This window comes from Caretta caretta, chromosome 7 (assembly GCF_965140235.1).
Source record: "Caretta caretta isolate rCarCar2 chromosome 7, rCarCar1.hap1, whole genome shotgun sequence".
Lineage (NCBI taxonomy): Eukaryota > Metazoa > Chordata > Testudines > Cheloniidae > Caretta > Caretta caretta.
In genome coordinates, this window is record NC_134212.1 from 95,879,476 (window position 1) to 95,900,868 (window position 21,393).

Sequence of the window (21,393 nt, forward strand, 5' to 3'; positions counted from 1 at the left end):
TGCATAAAATTAAGAAGTGCATAAGTGCTCTGCTGGGTTGGGACCAGAGTGTTCAGCAGCAGTGTCATTTGCTATTGAGCAAAGGGGGCAGTTCCCCTGCCCCCCCCCCCCCCGAATTTCATTTTCTCCTTCCACAGACTTTTCATAGATCCATATACTCCATTAGGTTTTCCACTTTTTGCTCCCTCCCTTCCTCCCTCCTAGACTTTGGATGCAATCCTTAGGAAAGCAGTAATTACCTAGCTTTTCTCATTTGTGGTGCTGTTTGGGACATAGAATGTTCTGTGTTGCTGCCATAACTGTGCCCCATCACCCAGAATTTTTCTGAAATTAGACCCCCCTACTCAGCACCTTGCACAATCAAGCCCCATATGCACTAGTTGTACAGTGCCAAAAACTCCCATGGCCCCATATCCATTCCATGGATGAAATCCTGACCCTCTTTAATCGATGAAGCCAATGAGATTTGTGCCAATGGAAACAGGATGTCACCCCTTATGCACTTTCCTGAGTGTTTGTGCATAATGTGTAGGCATTAAACATTTATTCCTCTTAAACACACTATGCAAAATTTGAGCTTACTACATTATTTTCCTATTTTGCGGGGGGAACAACCAACAAGTGTAGAATTAAATAAACTCTTTGGTAAATATTTCAGAGGGAAATTAGGCTGAGAGTCTCCCAGTAGTGATCTGACTGTGTAAAAAAGAGGGTAAATCCAACGAGAGTTAATTTGATGGGGAATCTGGAACACTAGTATGACAATAACTTGTACCTTCCCCACCAGAAGTTGGTCCGATAAAATATATTACCTTTCCTGCCTTGTCTCTCTAATAACAATCATAATAATTTTATTCTTTTTATGTAGTGTTTGTATATTAGACCTAAACACTCTAACATCGTGTGTGATAAAGCATTTTAATTCGTGTCCCATGCTTGGCCAAACAGTAGAAAAAGTGAATATACTCATGGAACTTTAGAGGCAAGTACAGTATAGTTGCCTGAGCATGTTGAGCTATTAGCCCAAATTAGGGTTGGCAACTCTGACTGAAACTATTAAGGGAGATATTTTTTTCCAACATGACACAATAGGATATTTTAAGAAAATGACATTAAAATCTCCTGGATTGCTTTCAGTCGTCACTGGGAGATCTATGCCAATTCCAGGAGACTCCAGGTCAATTCTGGAGGGTTGACAACCCTAGCCGAAATTGCTGTGTGCAGGGGCTGAGATTACTATACCAGTGCATAGGTTAGAATGACAACAATGGAGAAATGGTTTCAGCCCCATGGCCTGTAAGGTTCTTACCCTCCCAATTTCCTGCACAAAACATGATTATTTTGAGCAAGAATGATTTTCCCCTAATAACACTCCTAGGGAGACAATATGGACTGGTGGCTAGGGCACTGGATAGGAGTAAGGAGACAACCTCTTTATTCTTGGCTCTTTGCTGGCTAGTATGTATGACATTGGGTAAGTCATCTTACCTCATCTTACCGTCTTACTTTCCACTTCTCTAAAATTGGGAAAGTAATGCCTCCTCTGAAAAGCATTTTGAGGCATTTAAATGAAAATTGCTATATAAAAGCTCGGTATAATTATAGTTTGCAGTATTGTTGAAATCATGTTGGCCTCATGATATGGGAGAGACAAGGTGGGTGAGGTAATATCTTTTATTGGACCAACTTCTGTTGGTGAAAAGACACAAGCCTTCAAGCTCCACAGAGTTGGTGTGACCTGAAAATGAGCTTTGTGGAGCTCAAAAGCTTGTCTCTTTCACCAAAAGAAGTTGGTCCAATATTACCTTACCCGCCATCTCTCTCTGTATAATTATAATAATTTACAATATAATGGATTCCATCTTACAGTGTAAGTGAAAATCTGTTGCATGGAATATTTTTTAATTATTTTAACTTCTCAAGGTTTGAACTGCTGTTCTGACTTTGTGCGTAGACTAATGCTTTATTTGAAATTTCTTTTAAGATCATTTCCACCTTCTTAAGAGATTTTGACTTAGTTTGTGCAGTCACTGCACAATAGTTGCATTATCATAAATTAGTCTGTTTGTCAAATGTAAAACTGATTTTCATTTCCTTAGGGCTCTCTGCTGCATCTACTCTAGCATCTTGCCTGTCAATCATATGATTTTCTGTCATATGAATGCCAGTTGACATGTCTGTCAGCCATATCAATTCTTACAAATATTCCAGGTTAAAGGAAATCTGATTCAGTTTTATGAAACACTGTAGGAGAAAGGAATATTTGGTTAAATCATAATGCTAGCTCCCACACATTTTAAAATGGAAATCTTTTGTCTTGGATATTTCCAATTTTCAGACACATTGTGCGACAATTATTTCACATTGTTTGTTTCCTAGAGATCTGTCACTTGCTTTTGAATGAGTCATTTCCCCACAGTTTTATTGATTTGATTGCCTTGAAGCTTAAAAGTGATTTAGGAGGAAAAATGCTCTTTGCAGTGTGCCAGAGGAATTTGGACCCCAGCTGGGAATAATGGAGAACTGAAACTCACACCTGAATTATATCATAATATATGGAAGTTCCATACTATACACTGTATGACATATAGAGTATTGACCATGCACCAAGAGTGTAATTCACTCATCTTGCATAATGTTTAAGTAATAAGACTTTCTGTGGAAGAAATGCCAGTAGACTGGGGAGGTAAAATCTACTCCTCCGACACAGGGCCAGGAGTCAGGGCTGCAGTAAATTGCATTCCATCTAGTTTCTGTTACCACAGGCTATGAGCTGGAACAGTGATTCCAGCTCCTCTGTACTAAATACACAGGTTTGGGGGCCACTAGATCTGTTGCCAGTACAGGTTGCATGACTTCTGTCCCCTTACCTGCCCAATCACAGATCTTTGAGATGGCCTAGGTGGGGACTATGCAGAGATGTGCAAGCAAGCCCCGTGGCAGTGCTTAAACTGGGATGAACACCTCATGCTGGTTCTACACTCCACAAGTGAACGTCACCCTCAAATAAGTCACAAATGCTTCAAAAATCTAAAGATGACCCCATTATATCTTGTTTACCTGCTAACACCAGTCAAGCTCATTGACTTCAACAGGAACATTATTGGGCCCTTACTTAGCTCAAGTATAGTTCTTTTAATCTCCAAAACTCATTTATGAATAGTAATTTGTTAATCCTCCCAAAAGACCTAGAGAGAGGTGGCAGGTTCTAGTTCATGATTATTACTCCCTGTTAGGTCGAGTTACTTTGATATGTTGACTTTTAACATTTACACCATAGTACGAACTTGTCAAAATGAATCAAACTTGAGGGTGTTCAGGGCAAGCTGGACACTTGGATTTAAGTAAAGAAAGACAAGAGACCATCACATAAGAAAATAATTCTTTTTCTCTAAATGACATTTCCAGTTAAACCCATTAACATGGGAGTTGGGACTTGACTGTAGAATCTTTATTCACTATGGTAAATAATCATATGAGTAGTCCCATTAAAGTTGAACTATTACATTAAAACAAAACAAACGTTTTAAATAGAAGAAATGTCCTACATACAGATATTTTATGTCTGTCATAATAGGGAGGAATACAATTACCTGTAATCACACTTTTTGTTAATTCACAATGTTCCATCAAAATCTAAAGAATGTTAGAGTCTACAGCAGTTAGATTGGCAAGTTTATCAGCTGCTACTGCTCTGGATTCATAATATATACTATTATATCCTGATTATGATTTTCTTCTTCTTTTCTAAGATTTGAGGTGAGAGATTTAACATCTCAAGTTACCAAAAGGATCTGTATTATCTAGTTTGAACAACAGAAGAAATACATCAAATACTGTAAATTATTGCTTAACAAAGAACAGTGACAGGTCTGATAAAAGAAATAGATTCCATTTTGATTGTTTGAAGAAACATTGCTATCATTTTATCCTGCAAACTCTTCTTATAATGCAGCAAAAATATTCTCTTTGAAAGTAAGGCTGAAATTCAACAGGAACTTTACTGTTTTATTCGTCCTATTTATTATTGCTAGGGGTAAGAAGATTGGACATGATGTCGATTTTCTGATCACCTGTCCAGGGCTAAGACAAGAGGAAGAAGTTTTACATAAAGTGATTGACTTATGGAAAAAGCAGGTATGAAGAAAATAATATTTGGATATTGTGATGGGGCAAGGCCAGATGGCTTTAGAAAAGTAGTGGGATATAGATATACCCAGGCTAAACCAATCCCTGGTACCAGGATAAGTTAAATGGCAGCTGCTCCAGGTCAATTAAGACACCTGGGGCCAATTAAGAATTTCCAGAAGGCAGGGAGAACGCTAGGTTGATTGGGACACCTGAAGCCAATCAGGGACTGGCTGAAACTAGTTAAAAGCCTCCCAGTTAGTCAGGTGGGTGTGGATGTCAGGAGCTGTGGAAGGAAGTTGTGCTGTTGGAGAGACTGAGCAGTACACACCATATCAGGCATAAGGAAGGAGGCCCTGAGGTAAGGGTGAAGTGTAGCTTGAGGAAGTGGAGGCTGCTGTGGGGAAGTAGCCCAGGGAATTGTATGGTCAGCTACCATAGCTAATACTATTAGGGTCCCTGGGCTGGAGCTTGGTGTAGAGGGTGGGCCTGGGCTCCCCCTTTTGCCCCCCCCCTGGATTAATCACTGAGACTGGAAGACAACAGAGACTGTGCAAGGGAGGATAGCTTCTCCTCCCCTCCCTTGCTGGCTTATGATGAAAATGGCTCAGTAGACTGTGACCCTTCTCTCTAGAGAGAGAAAAGGGTTACGTGGAGGGTCACAGTGAACCTCTGAGGCTAGCGAAATCCGCCAGGAAACGCTGGACCCACAGAGGCAAGGACAGAGCTTTGTCACAATATAAAAGAATTTTGTTAGCAGCACTGGATTCAGCACTGTAAGCTGATGTAGAGATAGGTGATGAATGCCTTAGAAATCCTTATGATACTAATATTTAACTCTCCAGAAAGGATTTGAATATTAGATGGTGCAGGTGCCTCAAACTATTTTAGCTCAATAAATATGGTCCCTTGGGAATAATCAATCTGCTACTTCTCCTTACATTCACTGCTAGTAAAAATATCACTATAAATTTAATTTCTGTACTGTTCAAAGGGATTGATTACAAGTCAGGCACATTCTTTTTTGTCTTTCATATGAAATGTAATAGTATTTATATTTGGAGGACATATTGCTTTCAGAGTAACTTTTCTTGGCATTACATTAGAAATCATTTTGCTTCACGTAAAAGGACAACTCTCTTTGTGAGGTGAATTGTCAAAAGCCCAGAAGCTAAGTAAGATCAGCTTTCAGTTCAAGTGGTAGAGAGAGGATAATTTTAAATTAGTTCTGGAATTATATGTATTTTTCAGTGTGTTAATTAGGAACAGACATCAAATGATTCAGTGGTTTGGAAAAGCCTCCTAACAGATATCTGTGAAGGTGGTTCAGACCTTTTGAGCTGACCAAACACTATCCTACCAACTTTCTCAGTAGATCCTGGATCCTTCTCTATAGGTACACAACACAGCCCTAACTCCCTTCCTCCAGTCAGCTTCCAATCTCTGAAGAAATTCCAAGCCTTCCTTCTGAGTCCTGGGCTTCTACTTTAGTTATGCACAGTATACTTATTGGGACAGATCCTCAGCAGATGTAAATTGCCATAGCTCCATTGAAGTCCATGGAGGATCTGTGAGGATCCGTTAAGGATCTGTGCTGTTATTATTGAATGCATCCGATGAAGTGAGCTGTAACTCATGAAAGCTTATGCTCAAATAAATTTGTTAGTCTCTAAGGTGCCACAAGTACTCCTTTTCTTTTTGCGGATACAGACTAACATGGCTGCTACTCTGAAACCTGTTATTATTGATGTTTGTTTAAAGCTTCTTTCACAGGGACCCTACTCACTTTATACAGGGCAAAGTACAGTGTCTTCTGGGCAGCTGTCTTTAGACTTCAAATGGGAGCCATGGGAGGGCTCTCCAGGACTATGTATCTAGTGCCAGATTGAAAAATGTGCCATGCCTCCAGCTGGGGTAAGAGTCTTCACACTGGGGAGTACAGCACTTCATCCCCCCCAAGGAAACTTCACATGGTACCTCCCTTATTCTCGTGGGAGCAATGCTTATAATCGCAGGAATCAGACAGTCACACAAGCAGGCAGTGCAGTTCACCTTGTGCTGCTCTATATAAACTAAGGGATAGGGAACTGAAAATAGAAAGCTGTTTAAAAAAGAGAGAGAGAGTTAAAACTAGGCAGATGAAGCACAGGGAGAAGAGAGAGAGGATGGTAAGTAAAGAAAGAAGAAGGGGTTGATAAATGGATCAGGCTTCAGTTGGAGAAGCCATGAGAGCACAGAAATGAAGGAAATGGCAGGTAGAGGTGGTGGTGGAGGGAGGGTGTAAATTGGCAAAAAAGCCAAGCCTAAATATACTGGGGATCAGTTTAAGAGATAGGCAGAGTCCCCTTCTCCTCCCCTGCAACAAAGAATCCCTGTTTATAGTATATAAATCTGCTGCTTGCACTGCTGTTTATGCTGCTTGAACTCAGTACTATGTCACTTCTAATATGCATCTTCCTACTGTCAATGCTGGAGAAATTGGCTGCCAACAAAATCAAAATGCAAAAACAAAGAGGAATTATACTCCTGCCTTTTTTATTACCTTAGATTTATTTTTTTTTTAAATTGTAAAGCGCTTTTATACTTTTTGACAGTAAACCTGTCTGCCTCCTTGCTGCTTCCCCACTTTTGTGCTACTGCTTCAAAGCTTAGATGCATCAAAGAACATCACTAAGGTCATGATGCTGACTTTCTTTCAACTGCTTTTAGTGAAGGATTCTGCAATGTTTAACTTGTAAACTATGGAAAAACTAATTTAAATAGTTTAGAAGGAGCTTTTTGTTAGTTGAAAAGTTTAGTGTTGGAGTGTCTTTCTACTGAAAGCTGATGGAAAAACTAAGTGGGTAAGTCAACAACACCATATTGCTCTTTGATGCATCAGCATCACGGATAAGTGGGTCTAGAAACAGAAGATATGTCTCCTCTGAGCTTCAAAATGGAATGGTAAAATGGAAAAGCTGCAATGCGGTAGACAAGTTATCTTTTAATAGTTCAGTAATGCTTTAAAAATGAAGTAAGTGTGCTTCAAAGGCCATGTAAAATAACTTCCCCTGTGAGCTGCAGTTTGGAAGTCTCTGGGCCAGTAGTTTCTTAGCCATATGTGTCAATACAACTTTTTAATGCATACAATGTAATGTTTTCTATTTTTATATTTCGTTAGAAGCATATCTAAATATATTTCTCTTTATGTTGTTAAATATATACCCCTGACATAGCAGAGATAATATTGCTGTGTGGATTTTAACTTTTGTATTCTCTCACTTAACATTTTTAACTGTACACTCTTAACACTGCATTAGCACAGCTTAGCATTAATTCCTTCTTGTTTTTTTGTTTTTGTTTAAAGAAAGACAAAGAATAATCAGCCTGTGCTGAATAATCTTAGTATTTAAGTGATCCAGATCAGACTCTGACATTCACACCTCATTGAGGGGAATGGACGGGAGAGGAGAGGTCTCATTGAGGTGAATGGCAGGGAGCTAAATGACAGGGCTAAGCTTGGTACTGGAGGCAGTTCTATGCAGATCTGATTTAAAAGGGCAGCAGCACATTTATTACCTGTGATGCCTTTATCCTGGCAATTAAGCCCTACTTAAAATTAATCTACAGAAGTGATAAATTTATTATTGTCCCAAACTTCTGCCATCCTGAATGTGATCATGCATTTACTCCAAAATGAGCACTTCTTTTGAAGTGCCAAAATTCAACCTGTTTAAAAAAAAAACAACACACTTTTTTTTTTTTAAAGTAGGAAAATTGTTCTACTTGTCCTCAAACTCCAACCTTCCACAAAATCCTCACTTGGTTTTGACAGTGCTGGAAATCTGTGTGATAAAATGTCTATGTTAATCTTCATTTAAAAATCTAAACCTGTAAATAAGGGCTAAAGAAATATACAGAATGTAGGTCAAAGAACTGGTGTTCGCAGAAAGCTGCAGATGCATTAATTTACACGGTGTAATGTAAATATGCTGTTTTAAACCAGCAATATCCAGAGCTCTACTAGATCTTCGTGGCTGACTGCACTCTTTAACAGTCTTTTTTTTTGTTAGTTTGTTTGAACCTAGAGAAGTGCTGTTTCAGCTGCATTTTATGGAGCAATGGCAATGTCCAGCACATAATCAAATTAAGTTAATCGGCAACATTATCCCAGTGGATTTATCCTGGGCCTTGATTCCTATTTAAAAGTGGCATTCTGGCTTTTAAATCAGATTTCAGCTGCTCGCTGAAGTCAGCACTTGTATAATTTGTTGTCTAATTCCCCCTTTTATTTATGCTAAAGTAGCTATTTGCAACATGGTACGTCTTTACATTTTCTTCCTTTTAACTCTTACAAATTGCCAAGCCATTTAACTATGGAAAAGCAATAAATCTATAGATGTATAATCCTGAAATGGCCTCGTAGTCACACTTACACTACCCAACACTACCTGTGGATACTTACTATATATTCACTGGAGGACATAGCCCAATCAACAACAGAAAAGGCCAGGGTGCTCCATAGCAGAGCTCCAATACTGAATTACAGCTCTACAATTGCATGATGGAAACCAAAGTGAGCTAAGAAATGTTTTCTTGAAATGCCTAACATGAAAATAGGGAGCAGAAGATCAGACAAGAAACATCCCTCCCTTAAATTACAGGCAGTAGCTGTACTCACAGGACATTTTCCGTCTTTCAAAACAGCTTGGGAGCTCTCTATTAGAGAGCTACTGGAAGTTCTTCCCAAGAAAATCAATAGGATAAAGTTAGAACTTGCATTTCAGAACCTAGAAAGCAAGGTTGAAACCCTAGCAAATATACTAACTATGATGGATAATAAATAGGAATGAATGGAAATTAAAACTAAATGAAAAAATATGGCAATGGAGGTCACTTCTAGAAAGAAAATGATGATGAAATGGGGGATATGGAATGATCACAGGACAAAACAACTTAAAAACCAAACTAGTGCCAAGAATTCTGGGCATGTGTCTGAGTGTTTTCAGGTTGTGGAAAGTGTCTCAGAAAATGGAATTACTGGTAGCTGGTCCTGATAGTTAAAGATGACCTGATGTGTATAGTGCATTGTTATAGTCTATAGGTCTTGCGCCATCTCCTTTCTGAAAACCCTGACAGGTATGGGCACTGTCCATCTCCTAAACTGACAGCTCTGTTTGGAATTTGTCAGGTAGGACTATACCCTAGACAATGCAGACCTATTCAATCTTCCCAGATGTAAGACCTATGGGGGTATGCACCAACAATCCCCACCTAGGAGTGACTACCTGACATCAACTCGAAAATGTTTGGGTTGGGGGGAGCACAGTAGCAAACATTGCCTCCTGATCAGAGGCATGCCTGTCTCTGATGATCTCCCTCTCATGATCTGCTAACAGCTCCCCAACAGCTACGCATCCCAGTCAATAAGAGTTGGTCTGCTGGGCTTCATGTTGTCAATATGCTGGGATTTGGTCTCTGGTGTACAGTACCATGATAGCTGTAACAACTATATAGGTGTGAGTTTATGTAAGACTATCTATCTGGAAATTCTGAATTTCTAGCAAAATCAAAGACAGTAAGCAGTGCTTTCTTTTTTAGGGCTTGCTTTTATACTATGATCTCATTGAATCAACACTTGAGCAGGCAAAACTACCAAGCAGAAAAGTTGATGCTTTTGATCACTTCCAGAAATGCTTTGCAATTTTAAAATTACATCAGCAAAGAGTGGACACCAGCAGCTGTGATACATCAGAAGAATCTGATAAGGCAGAAGTCAAAGACTGGAAGGCAATCCGTGTGGATCTGGTTGTAAGCCCCTTTGAACAATATGCATATGCTCTGTTAGGTTGGACTGGCTCCAGGGTAAGTAACTTCAAGAGCCTACATTTTTTTTTCTTTGAGCTACTAACCTATTTTTGTTGTTGCTGGACTATTCACGGTTGGTTTACTTATAAAAATGTTCCTTTCTTCATATTTTTCTATTATCTTCTTCTTAACCCTGTCATTAAGCAACCCATTATCCTAGCTTATGGTGACAGAGGCATCACTGGCATTTATATATTATTTGTCTGCTAAAAGAGTTAACATCTATTTTCCATGAAGTTTAATTTCTAGGAATCATAAGCCCAATCTTTGGTGCACCTACAACCCCTTCTGCCACTGCAGCACTACAAAGGGTTTAGCTGGCCATCTGGACAAAGGGAAATTCCCCAGGTGGCAAAGACTTTAGGGTTTAATAAGTATTTTATAACTTTAAAATAAAATAATATTGGTACTGGTCGTTGATCTTGTGATTGATAGTTACTTTGCTAATTGGTAGCTGGTACTGTAATTGGTGGTATAATTGGTATAATATTAAAAAATACAAAAATAATGAAATAAAATCAATATAATTTTCAAAATGAAAGTCAATTTCAAAACTAAAAATCAAAATGTTACATTCTAAAAAGGTTTCCAAATATTTCATTTAGACTTTTTTTAATGAAATTTTGCCAAAATCAACACATTCCAACACAGTGTCATTTTCTGATGGAAAAGTGTTCCATTGGAAAGCATTTGACTAACTCTGCTCTACATCACTGACCTCTGATGCCACTTATATGAGCGTAAATAGCCCTATTCAGGATGTGGGGATGGGGAGACATATCAGGGAGCTGCGTATAAAATCAATTTGCAGGGCTGGCCTCAGCCTCTACATGATTTAGAGCAGCTATTGGACTTCTCTAAGTGCCACTGATATAAGGTTCTTAATGGTCCTCAAATGAAGCTCCACTGCTCCCCAACTCCTCCCTATCTCTGACAGGCTCTGGCCTCCCTCCCATTACACCTCTTATGCCAGGCCAGTAGTGGAGACGCACTAGTACAGGAGCCAGCTGTAGTACACTTGTATCAGCAAGGAGTTTCCCTCTGACAGATGAATTATGTGCTGGGCTTTTGTGGCCCCATTATGGCTCCTATGGATGGCAGCAGTGAAAAAGGGCTGTAACACAGGAGGCAGTCTGGTTCAATGGCCCCAATTCACCATTATATTATATCAGTTTTACTTCTGTAGCTGTGTCCATGCAGGAAATGCTAAGCAGGGTTAAGAGTGTTCAGGAATTCTGTAGTGAGATGTGCTGTGCTAACTTACTTCTGTCTAGTAGAAATTCAATGCAGAGATTATTTTACCATAGAAAATACCTACTTTTCCCTTCCATGGTCAACATTTTTAACTCAAAAGCCTATTTTGCTCCTATGTAAAACATAAAAAGAAATTCAGTTCTTTAGTAAAGAAAGAGAAGACTGACTGATGGATTCCCCTTCAGTTAATCATTTTACAAACCTTTTCAGAAAAGGCAATTGAAACATCAAGTTATTTCCCTTGCCTACTTGTAAATCCTATTTCTAATCTCTTAACCCCCTTTATGCAATCTTTGAGATCTTAAATTAACCCTCTGTTTTGGGTTCATAGATTGTATTTCATAGATTCCAGGGCCAGAAGGAACCAGTGTGATTAAATAGTCTGACCTCCAGTATAAGACAGGACATAGAACATCCCCAAAATAATTCCTAGAGCAGATCTTAAAAAAAAAAAAAAAAGACGACTTTATTTAAGAATTGTAAATGATGGAGAATCCACCATGACCCTTGGTAAATTGTTCCAGTGGTTAATTACCCTGTCTATTAAAAATGTATGCATCATTTCCAGTCTGAATTTGTCTTGCTTAAACTTCTAGCCATTGGATCATGTTATACCTTTCTCTACTTAACTGAAAAGCTCATTATTAACTATTTGTCCCCCATGTAAATACTTATAGACTGTAATCAAGTCACCCCTTAACCTTGTTTTTCTGAACTTGTCAGGTCCTGCAGACTCAGACTCCCTCCTACTCTGGGAGTATTTGCCATGTGGAAGGGGTCTCTTCCCCTCCCTCCCCAGGGATCACACTCCTACACCACATTGCACCAAATTTGTGCCTTTGTCAATCACCATGTACGCCCTTAGGCAGGTACCCAGTGCTATCTAAGTGTTTCTACATGACTGAAAGCCTAAAATAACCAAACCTTTCTTGATTTAGAACAGGGGTGGCCAACTGGAGCCTGAGAAGGAGCCAGAATTTACCAATGTACATTGCCAAAGAGCCACAGTACTACGTAGGCAGCTCCCCCCTCCCCCACTCCCAGTGCCTCCCACCTCCCGGCAGCTCAGCCGATCAGCGCCTCCCCCTCTCCCCGCACCTCCTGATCAGCTGTTTTGTGGCGTGTAGGAGGCTTTGCGGGGGAGGGGGGAGAAGCAAGGTCACGGCAGACTCAGGGGAGGGGGCAGGAAGGGGTGAAGTGGGGGCAGGGCCTGTGGCAGAGTCAGGGGTTGAGCAGTGAGCACACTGGAAAGTTGGCACCTGTAGCTCCAGCCCTGGAATCAGTGCCTATACAAGGAGCCACATATTAACTTCGGAAGAGCTGCATGTGGCTCCAGAGCCACAGGTTGGCCACCCCTGATTTAGAAAAATGGGGTGATTAGCAAGCAAACTGTGGGAGTCCTGTATATGCTTAATTTAAACTATTTCTTGTTACAATGCTATACCATCAGTAAGGTAACTAGTATCAGGCAAAGTTAATATGATGTAGTATTGTATGTCAAAATAATATCCCTGTGAGTGTTCATTCATTATGGGACTACCATGAGACTTAAGTTAGATCCATTAAATGAAACTGGTAATGTACAAATGAATGCCAGTTCATATTTCTGCATGTTATATGTACAATAACATTGACCTGACAAACTTCCTTATAAATGGTGAGTAGGCTTTTTCATACACACACATTTTTAAAGTAGTTTTAAATGGATCTAACTTACCTGGTGCTTCAGTTGGTGAGAATATAAGTCTTTGTGCAGCCTCTGAAAACATTCATTTTATGAAGGTCTTGTTTAGCTGTACTGAAGCTGTCTAGAATATGTCTCTTAGCAGAAGATGGTTGTTAATCATGCCTTTTTAAAATCCATTCATTTATAATTTGGATTGGTATTCTAATGCTTATACATATTAAGCAACAAAGTGAGTACTCAATTTGGTTTGGTATAGTAGTGTGTAACTTGTTGTGTATTGTACAGCAATTTGAGCGTGACCTACGAAGATATGCCACTCATGAAAGGAAGATGATGTTGGATAACCATGCCTTATATGATAAGACAAAGGTACAGTTTGCTCTTTGAAATGAAGCTACAGTGTGATAGTTGATAAGGATATATCTTCAGTTTGTTTGTGCTACCCAAGTGCAGAGTATTTCAGCTTGCATATACCCATTATTAGAAGAATAAAAAGTCCCCTTTCCACAAAACCTTCTTTCTTATTCATTGCCACTTAAACATAAAGGTTCCTTGGCTATGGCCAAATTGTGCATGGCTCAGTTCAAGATTGCGGGATATTCAGAGGTGGCTTTAAGCACATTTGCATTTTTCTGATCCTGGGCCACTCTCCTGTCACAAGTTAGAGCAGCCTTAAAGCTGCTTTAACTTGTATAGGCTTCTCTATGCCCCCAAAAGCACATATACCAGCTAAGGATCACAGTGGAGGCCCCGAGCAATACCTCCTCTTCCCTGCTATGCCCCTCTAATACGAATCAAAGTGGATGTCTGGAGCCAAAGTCACTATAGTAGGTGCTCTACTCCAGTGGAGGAGCTCTCAGGTTCAGTGCCACTTTCCAACAGTGCTGTGACACAAAGCAGACACAGCGCAGACCAGAATAAAAATAATTTCTTCTGATTGTTCTGCATGTAGTGTGTGTGTGGGATGGGGAGGGTGGAAGGACCATGCAGAGTCAAGCTAATTATACATCTCTCTATTTTTGATTAACATCAAACCAACAAAATCCCTTTCTTTGAAAACACTTGCCTATGATTTTTTTAAAACTCATACAATATTGCAAATATACCCTGTAGCAAATATACTGTGATTTCTAATTAAACACAAGAGTGCTTAGAAGAGACTGAGACCATTTGAATCATTTTTGTTATAAAAGGCAGTACTTTCCCACACTATTCTGCATACTGTTAGATTGCTGCTTTTTATTTTTTGTATATGAATATTCGTGATCACTTTGGCACTGGAGGTTTTATTGTGGCCCATTGCCTGAAATGTGATGCATGTCAAAGAATCCTATTTTTCAATATCAAGGGGTTATGTCAGGGGAGAACCCAGGATACTTTAATATATTTCCAAAGAGACTTTGACAGGAAAAGGCAGCATTAACACACCAGTTGTGAATCAATTACATAGCTTTGCAGATGGGAACAAAAAGTAGAGATATTTCCTCCGGGGATTTATTACAAAGTTACACTGTGAAATTATTCCTCAGCCTTGATTTTTCAAGTGTATGCATGTACATAATCTAGGAATCATTGTATATGTCTATTGGGAGATATCGTATAATTATAAAATTACTGTATTTTTTGAGTTCTGCAAATTTTTTGGTGGCGTTTCATTAATCTTTCGTAGATATGAGAGATTCCCAAATTGAAAAATGAGAATTCCATGCAACTTTACTGACAACCCTCCTCTGTAGGATCAGGGAAAAAAGCTATGGAAGGGAAGAAGATTTTAAAATGCTAGCCTAGAAAGAAGATGAGCGAATATTCAAATCCCCCAATTAAACCATATATAGGGACAGATCCTAAATGGACTTAACTTCATTGACTTCTATACTCCACTTTGATTTCTGGAGTGACAGCAATTTACACTAGTGGAGAATTGAGCTTACAATGTTGAGGTTCCATTGTCATCCTGAGGGAAGCAAGAGTTTCTTTGGCGCACAACCAGGGAGGACAAGATATAACATATGCTCAAAGTCTTACAATATATCTACTGTTGCTGCGTGAGTTACAAATTGTACACACAGTTATAAACTGGGCCGATAACAGTTTAGGTTGAAATGAGCTTGGTAAAATGTGGTATTGTTGGATTTTTGCATTCTCCAGTAAAATGGGTGACTGGCACTGGCAATGCTGTGCTTACTTAAAACCACCCCTACAGATAGGTGCGTCAGTTGTAAAGTCCTGTATGCCTGACTGATGTCTTTCCTGCTTATCTTCTCTCTGCCATCATAGCTTCATCTTTAACCTTTAACTTCCTTGTTAAATTGCAGATGCTTATATATATACCTTTCTGATATCTTTAATGACTGCCGTCTATCTGTACTGATCTGGTAAACGCGTAATTTTATCTCATGTTTCTATAGCTTGGTGCTATTTTTGATCTATGGGTATGTCTACAGTGGAACTGGAAGTGTAATTTCCAGTTCGGGTAGACATACCTGTGCTAGTTCTTATTGAGCTAATGTGCTAAAAATAGCAGTGTAGCTGAGGCTGCGTGAGTGGCAGGTCAGGCTATCCATGCTGAGTACAATCCCGTCTGAAATCCTACATATGTACCTGGGGCATGCCAACAAACCTTTATGTTTAAGTGGCAATGAATATGAAAGTAGCTGTTGTAGAAAATGGACTTTTTATTTTTTAAATAATGGGCATCTGCAAGCCCCCTTCTGACTGAGTGAGTGTGGCATTGCGGGAGCTCCCTGCCTCAACTTCCCCTCACCTGGGTTTTGTCTCACCTGGAGATTTACATGGAATCTGCAGCTGCAGCACTCTGAGTTCAATCCCCTTTAGTGGTCACAAAAGTCCAAATAAAACCAAAAATGCTTTTGCTGCACTTCAGCTCAACTTTGGGGCTCAGTTTCCAATCCCTTAGGGATTATTTTTCAGTCTATCTGTGGCTCTGGGATAGAGCCCTGACTCCTGGGCTCCTTTTCTGGAGCCCCCTCTCAGTCTGCTGCAGATCCTTGCTCAGGGTCCTCCACAGAACCCTGACAGCTCTCTGGGGTTCCCCTCTCAAAGTGACTTTCCTCAGCCCTTTTTAAAGAAATTGGCCTGTTTCTCAGAACCAGTTTGTGGAGGAGGGAAAGTAGGTAATCTGACACAGGTATGGCTGAGCACAAGTACCCTGAATGGGCAAACCAAAATGTGATAGGGCGGGTAGGCTGTCCTGCTGCCTGTCAAGCTGTGGCTACAATGCTATTTTTAGTGTATTAGCCAGTGGTGTTGGAACAAATTGTATAGTGGGGATGCTGAAAGCCACTGAACAAAACTGTAAACCCTGTGTATGATGGAAACCACTTCAAGCCAGAGGGTGCTGCCACACCCCCACCACCCTTAGTTCCAGAACCCTTGGTGTTAGCTCAATCAGAGCTAGTTCAGGGATGTCTGCCTGAGCTGGAAATTACACCTCTAGGTCCACTGTAGACATACTCTAAGAAATGCTTCTCTTGGACAAAAGGGCCATCCTCAAGAACAGCTCCATCTTCTCTCTCTGCTGGAGTCCTAACTTCATTGCCTCCGATGTCTATAACTCTAGTATTATCTATAACACTCAATTCTTTCTCCTCCTCATATCTTCAAATCTCTACCTCCTTGTTTATCTCATGTCTCTGTCACCTTAACAATACTGCTTTGGCTTTATTTCTCTTGGTAATTCTCTTCCATGCCTTCATTTCCATTCACCTTGACTTCTGCATCTCATAAAGGCTCAGTTCTGTAGACTCCAGCATGAGCACAAGGCTGCTGTCTACCTTCTCATATATAATAATAATACTACTGCTGTCACTGAAAATGAGTGTTGATTGGCTGGAGTTTAGTGGGAGCAGGGTTGAAGAGCTATAATGCTTGCCTCAGCTTTGGAAGAATTGGTCTGGCCTGGGAGTTTAGTTTAGTTAGAGGACTGCTCCAGTTTTTGAAGACTTAGTCAGCCTGGGATTAAAGTTAGCTTGGAAGCCTGGCCTAAACAAGGGCCTACTCTATCCTTGAAAGACTGAGTTGAGCCTGGACACCTGGCAGAGAGCCGCACCAGCTTAGAAGATTTTGTTGAATCTGGACAAAGTCTTGTTCTAACTCTGGGAGCATTTACACTAGTTGGGAGCTACATTATTATGAAGTTGCTATAGGAACTTTTTATAACTTATTTCAGTTTTGCTAGGACCTAAAAGTAAAAATATATTTTTCTTATATATTTAATGCTCCAGAGTCTTTTCCTGTCCCTTTTCCCCTTATGGTAGCTGGTTCTAAAATCCACAATTCACACTTGTCAGACTATTGTGTGATATAATGCTACTCCACTAACTCCCCCTTCATTTTAAGATCCAATTTAAAGCCTCCTTACGTGTGTTTTTAAACCAGTTCAAGGACTTGTTTCACCCTGCTTCTGCTTCCTCCACTAAGTAGCTTCCTCTGTGTACTGCCTTATCATGTGATCATTGGGGTGCAAGGGCCTTCCCCATTGTTTCTACTCTTGGCTGACGTGTATGATTGTTTTAGATGATGACACATTTCTGTTATTAGTATCTGATATATGTTCGTACTCATGGCTGTGGCTACAGCTAGAGGTGTGATTTCCCCTGCTCATGTACACGTGCTTGCAGTAGCTCGATGAGGGCAAGCATGCATATAAATAGCCGTGTAGCCGCAGTAGCATGTGTAGCACTAGTGGAGCTAAGCCGGGCCAAGTGTAAACCCACATAAAGCCAGTGGACAAGTACTTGATATGTCTCAGCCGTGCCTCTGCTGCCCCTACCCGTGTTACCACAGCTACAGTGCTATTTATAGTCATGCTAGCTCTCATCGAGCTATGGCAAGTAGGTGTACGTGAGCGGGGGAATCACACGCCTAGCTTGTAGTGTGGAAATAGCCTGTGTATGTATGTGGCCACAGATAGTTACTTTACCTGTAGGCAATCCTGTTTTCATTCTTATGTGAAGGAAATATAGTATAGAAAATCTTAAGTACTTACAGAAAGGCTTATACGTTTAGGCACAATCAACAAGAAAATTTGTGCAAAGGATGCTCTTCTGCTGAAAAAAAAGGATGCCATGTGTATTACTTTTTTGAGTCCTAAGGACTGTGTCATAAACTTTGGAAACATCACCAGAAATGCACAGCAAAACAACTTACAACCTCGTGCCCATATGTGGAAGATTTTGCAGATAATGCTACTATGCTGGTCAGCAAAGAAAGCAAAGAGAGAACAGTTGTTGACATGTGGGGAGGGCTTTCATATGCAGCCTGGCAAAATCTCCGGAGATCAACTTTACTTTCTCCTGCTTTCATTCTGCACTAAATTAATCATTGCTCTGTACACGTGTCCTATGTCTGATCAATTTGTAAGTGGGCACAACGCCACGCTGACAGATTGGGATGAGTAGGCAAACAGACGATCATGCATGTGCGTCAGGTGTGTGGCACTGCAGGCAGCAATCCCAGGTGGGGAACAGTCAAACCACTCTTAGGGTTCATCTTAATTAACTGTAATTAATAGGTTGTGTCACCAGTCTTCTGATCAATCTCTAGACTGGATTAACTCTTAAAAAGAGCAACATAAAGAGGAAAGAAGATACATGACTTATAAAAAAACTGTTTTGTCAAATTTTCCAGCCAGCTCTAATAACTCTATTTAAGATTCCGAGTTGCTATGGTAATGGCGGGCCACATATCAAACATAGATTGTCCCCCAACATTTTCTTCACTCTGGGTGTAATGTGGAATTACATTCCAATGATCTCTTCCCTGTAAAGTTCAGCTAATGGAAAACATATTCCACGTCCTTCTGTGGAGGTAGGTACTAGGAACAAATTGTGCCCAGGGCCAGATTTACACCTTATGCACCCCAAGCACAGAATCTTCCAGATTCCCCTCCCCACCTACAGCTGACCTTCGTGTTTTCCATAAACAATGAAACAAAAAGAAATATAAATGATTATTTAAATACAGTAGAACCTCAAAGATATGAACATCAGCGTTAGACTTCCTGGTCAAGGGGACACTTTGTGGAACCAGAAGTCCTCGATCAGGCAGCACTGCAGACAAAGAAACAGACAAAAACAACCCCAAATACTGTATTGCCCTGAGGCTCAGGGCTTCAGCCATGGGGAGTTGGGTGTGCAACCACAGGATGGGGGTGGGGTGGGGTCAAGGCTCCGGGCTTCTGACCTCAGGAGCACTGGGGCTCAGGGGTTTAGCTAGAGGGGCAGGGGGAGCGCTGGGCCTCAGCCCTGTGGCTTTGCTCCCAATTTTCATCCCCACAGGGAGTGCTGGGGCTCAGGGCTTTAGCTACAAGAGGGGCACCAGTTTCTTCAGAGTTACAGAACATTTCAGAGTTATGGACAACCTCCATTCCCAAGGTGTCCTGAACTCTGAGGTTCTACTGTATTTTTTTTAACTTTTAACCCACTTAACTTTTTGGTGCCCCTAGAATGCTGGTGCACCTCGGCATGTGCCTATTGTACCTAACTGGAAATCTGGCCCTGATTGTACCCCAACATCCAAAGCTGAAGAGGGATCCTTAGAAGTGTAACTGATGCCATTCCACTGCATAAGGTGTAGGATTTGGGGGACAGGAGTAATGCATCCACTGTGCAGTGCATAGTCCAGCTCCACAAAGGCCACCTGTGTCACAGTGGCTGAGGGGCAGGTACCATTTGTGCAGAATGAGACCGAGGGATGGGGCAAGAGGATTCACTGATGCATGGATTCTCCAGCCCTTTCCTCCCTGCCTCATAGACAGAGCATGCTAGGGCTGGAGTAACTTGTGTTGAACAGCTCCGCTGACGCATTGTGATCTGGTTAGCGGAGATGGATTCCTCCCCTCCACACACAGTGATCCTCAGCACCCAGCCAATATCCTCAAGCTGGGTGCTGAGGACTGGATTCACCCTGTAGCATTTACATTTTGATTCAAATGCTTCCCAATATTGTCAAAATGACTTCTCAGACTATCACCTATAAATCCATTCATTACTTTCTACAATTAGATAAAGTGGACTATAATATTGTAAATAATTAGAAATCCTTTTTTTGTAAGAGAGAAGATGGATTCTTAATATATAGTGTACAATAAACAGATTAAATTATTATCATATTAATGTTTCTGTAGCTAACATTGTAGAGGTTTTTTTCCAAGCTCAGAGCTGTTTTTAAAAAATGTCACTGAAGTAGAAAGCAGTTATTAGTTTTATGCCCTGTGAAAATTTAAGATGTGGAATAGCAGCCTTAATGATTTCTATTGTTAAAGGAAATATTGGGGGAGAAATGACATTCTACGCAGAGTACTAGATACAATTGACGACAGTTTTTTGTATTTAAAAACTATTGTGTGATTCTGAATTACATAAAATGTTATTAGTTTCTGAATAAGTAGGAGGAGGTGTACATAACTACCATGAATAGCAAATTCATAAGATGTCCTGAGAACTCTTTCATGGGGCCCAATCCAATGAGATGCTGAATGCTAAGCATCCTCAGTGAGAACTATCCGCAGTAGGAATGATTTGTAGCTAAGGGGCAAACTAATATAAATATGAAAGAGGGGAATGTGGGCTCTTTTCTTCCAAATTGCCAAGATAGTACATGCAGTAACTGCTATGAATGTTGCACATATCTTTATTCATGAAAACCCCAATTTCAGAATGTATCCCTATTCAGGAAAGTGCTTAATTGCTTTCTTGAATAAGGCTTAGACAATCTCTCTTCATTTTAGTCCTCTCCCTAAGAATTTATAGAAACCGCAAACAGTTATGTGGTTGGTATAATCCATCTAAATAAAATGGATGTAGTATAAGATAGAAAGTAATGTTCCTCTAGTAGTAAAAATTCTAAAAACATGAGCACCATATGTGACCACTGCATTGTCAGATAGTAGTGACTGATGCAAATTATTGGCCTAATCCTGCAAGTGAGCTCTTCTTAACTTTTGCAGGTGACTTTAATCAGCCTTGGAATTTGTGGCAAAACTATTAAAATTATTTCCCCTTTAAGAATAAAACTTAGGAGAGAAATAATAGCCTTGTAATAGCCGTGCATGCTAAAAGTTTGCCAATGGAAAGCTGTAACATTTCATCTCACATTGTTGCTGATTCCCAAACTGTCCATATTATGGTTAAGGAATGGAGGTCTGGATACCATTGTGTGCCTGCTGTAGAGTGGAGGGCAATATTGTTGACTACAGAACTTTGTCCAACTGAATTTTTAAAATATATCTTAGTATTAAATCTTCGTGCTTTTCAGTCTGCTTGTTAGAAAAGGTTTATGTGAAAGGCAAGAATGAAAAACGCAGCATAGTAGAAAGTAATAGTATGTTCCTGGCATGATATCTGATGAACCTCAACCTTTTGCAGCTGGTGAACATGACAGAAGGCTGTCAGGAGCATTTCTAGTTACTTTCTTTCTACTTTCTGAAGCCAAATTCCCAGTGCAAATATTTCCCC

General features: G+C 40.2%; 1 protein-coding gene across 1 annotated transcript in view; it reads left to right on the forward strand.

Moving 5' to 3' along the window:
• DNTT (DNA nucleotidylexotransferase) overlaps nt 1-21,393 on the forward strand; it is a 152,889-nt gene that overhangs the window by 105,907 nt on the left and 25,589 nt on the right. Inside the window, exons 8-10 of the mRNA XM_075130974.1 lie at nt 4,035-4,137; nt 9,709-9,972; nt 13,202-13,285. Coding sequence (XP_074987075.1) covers nt 4,035-4,137; nt 9,709-9,972; nt 13,202-13,285 — 451 coding nt within the window. The remainder of the gene's footprint in view (nt 1-4,034; nt 4,138-9,708; nt 9,973-13,201; nt 13,286-21,393) is intronic.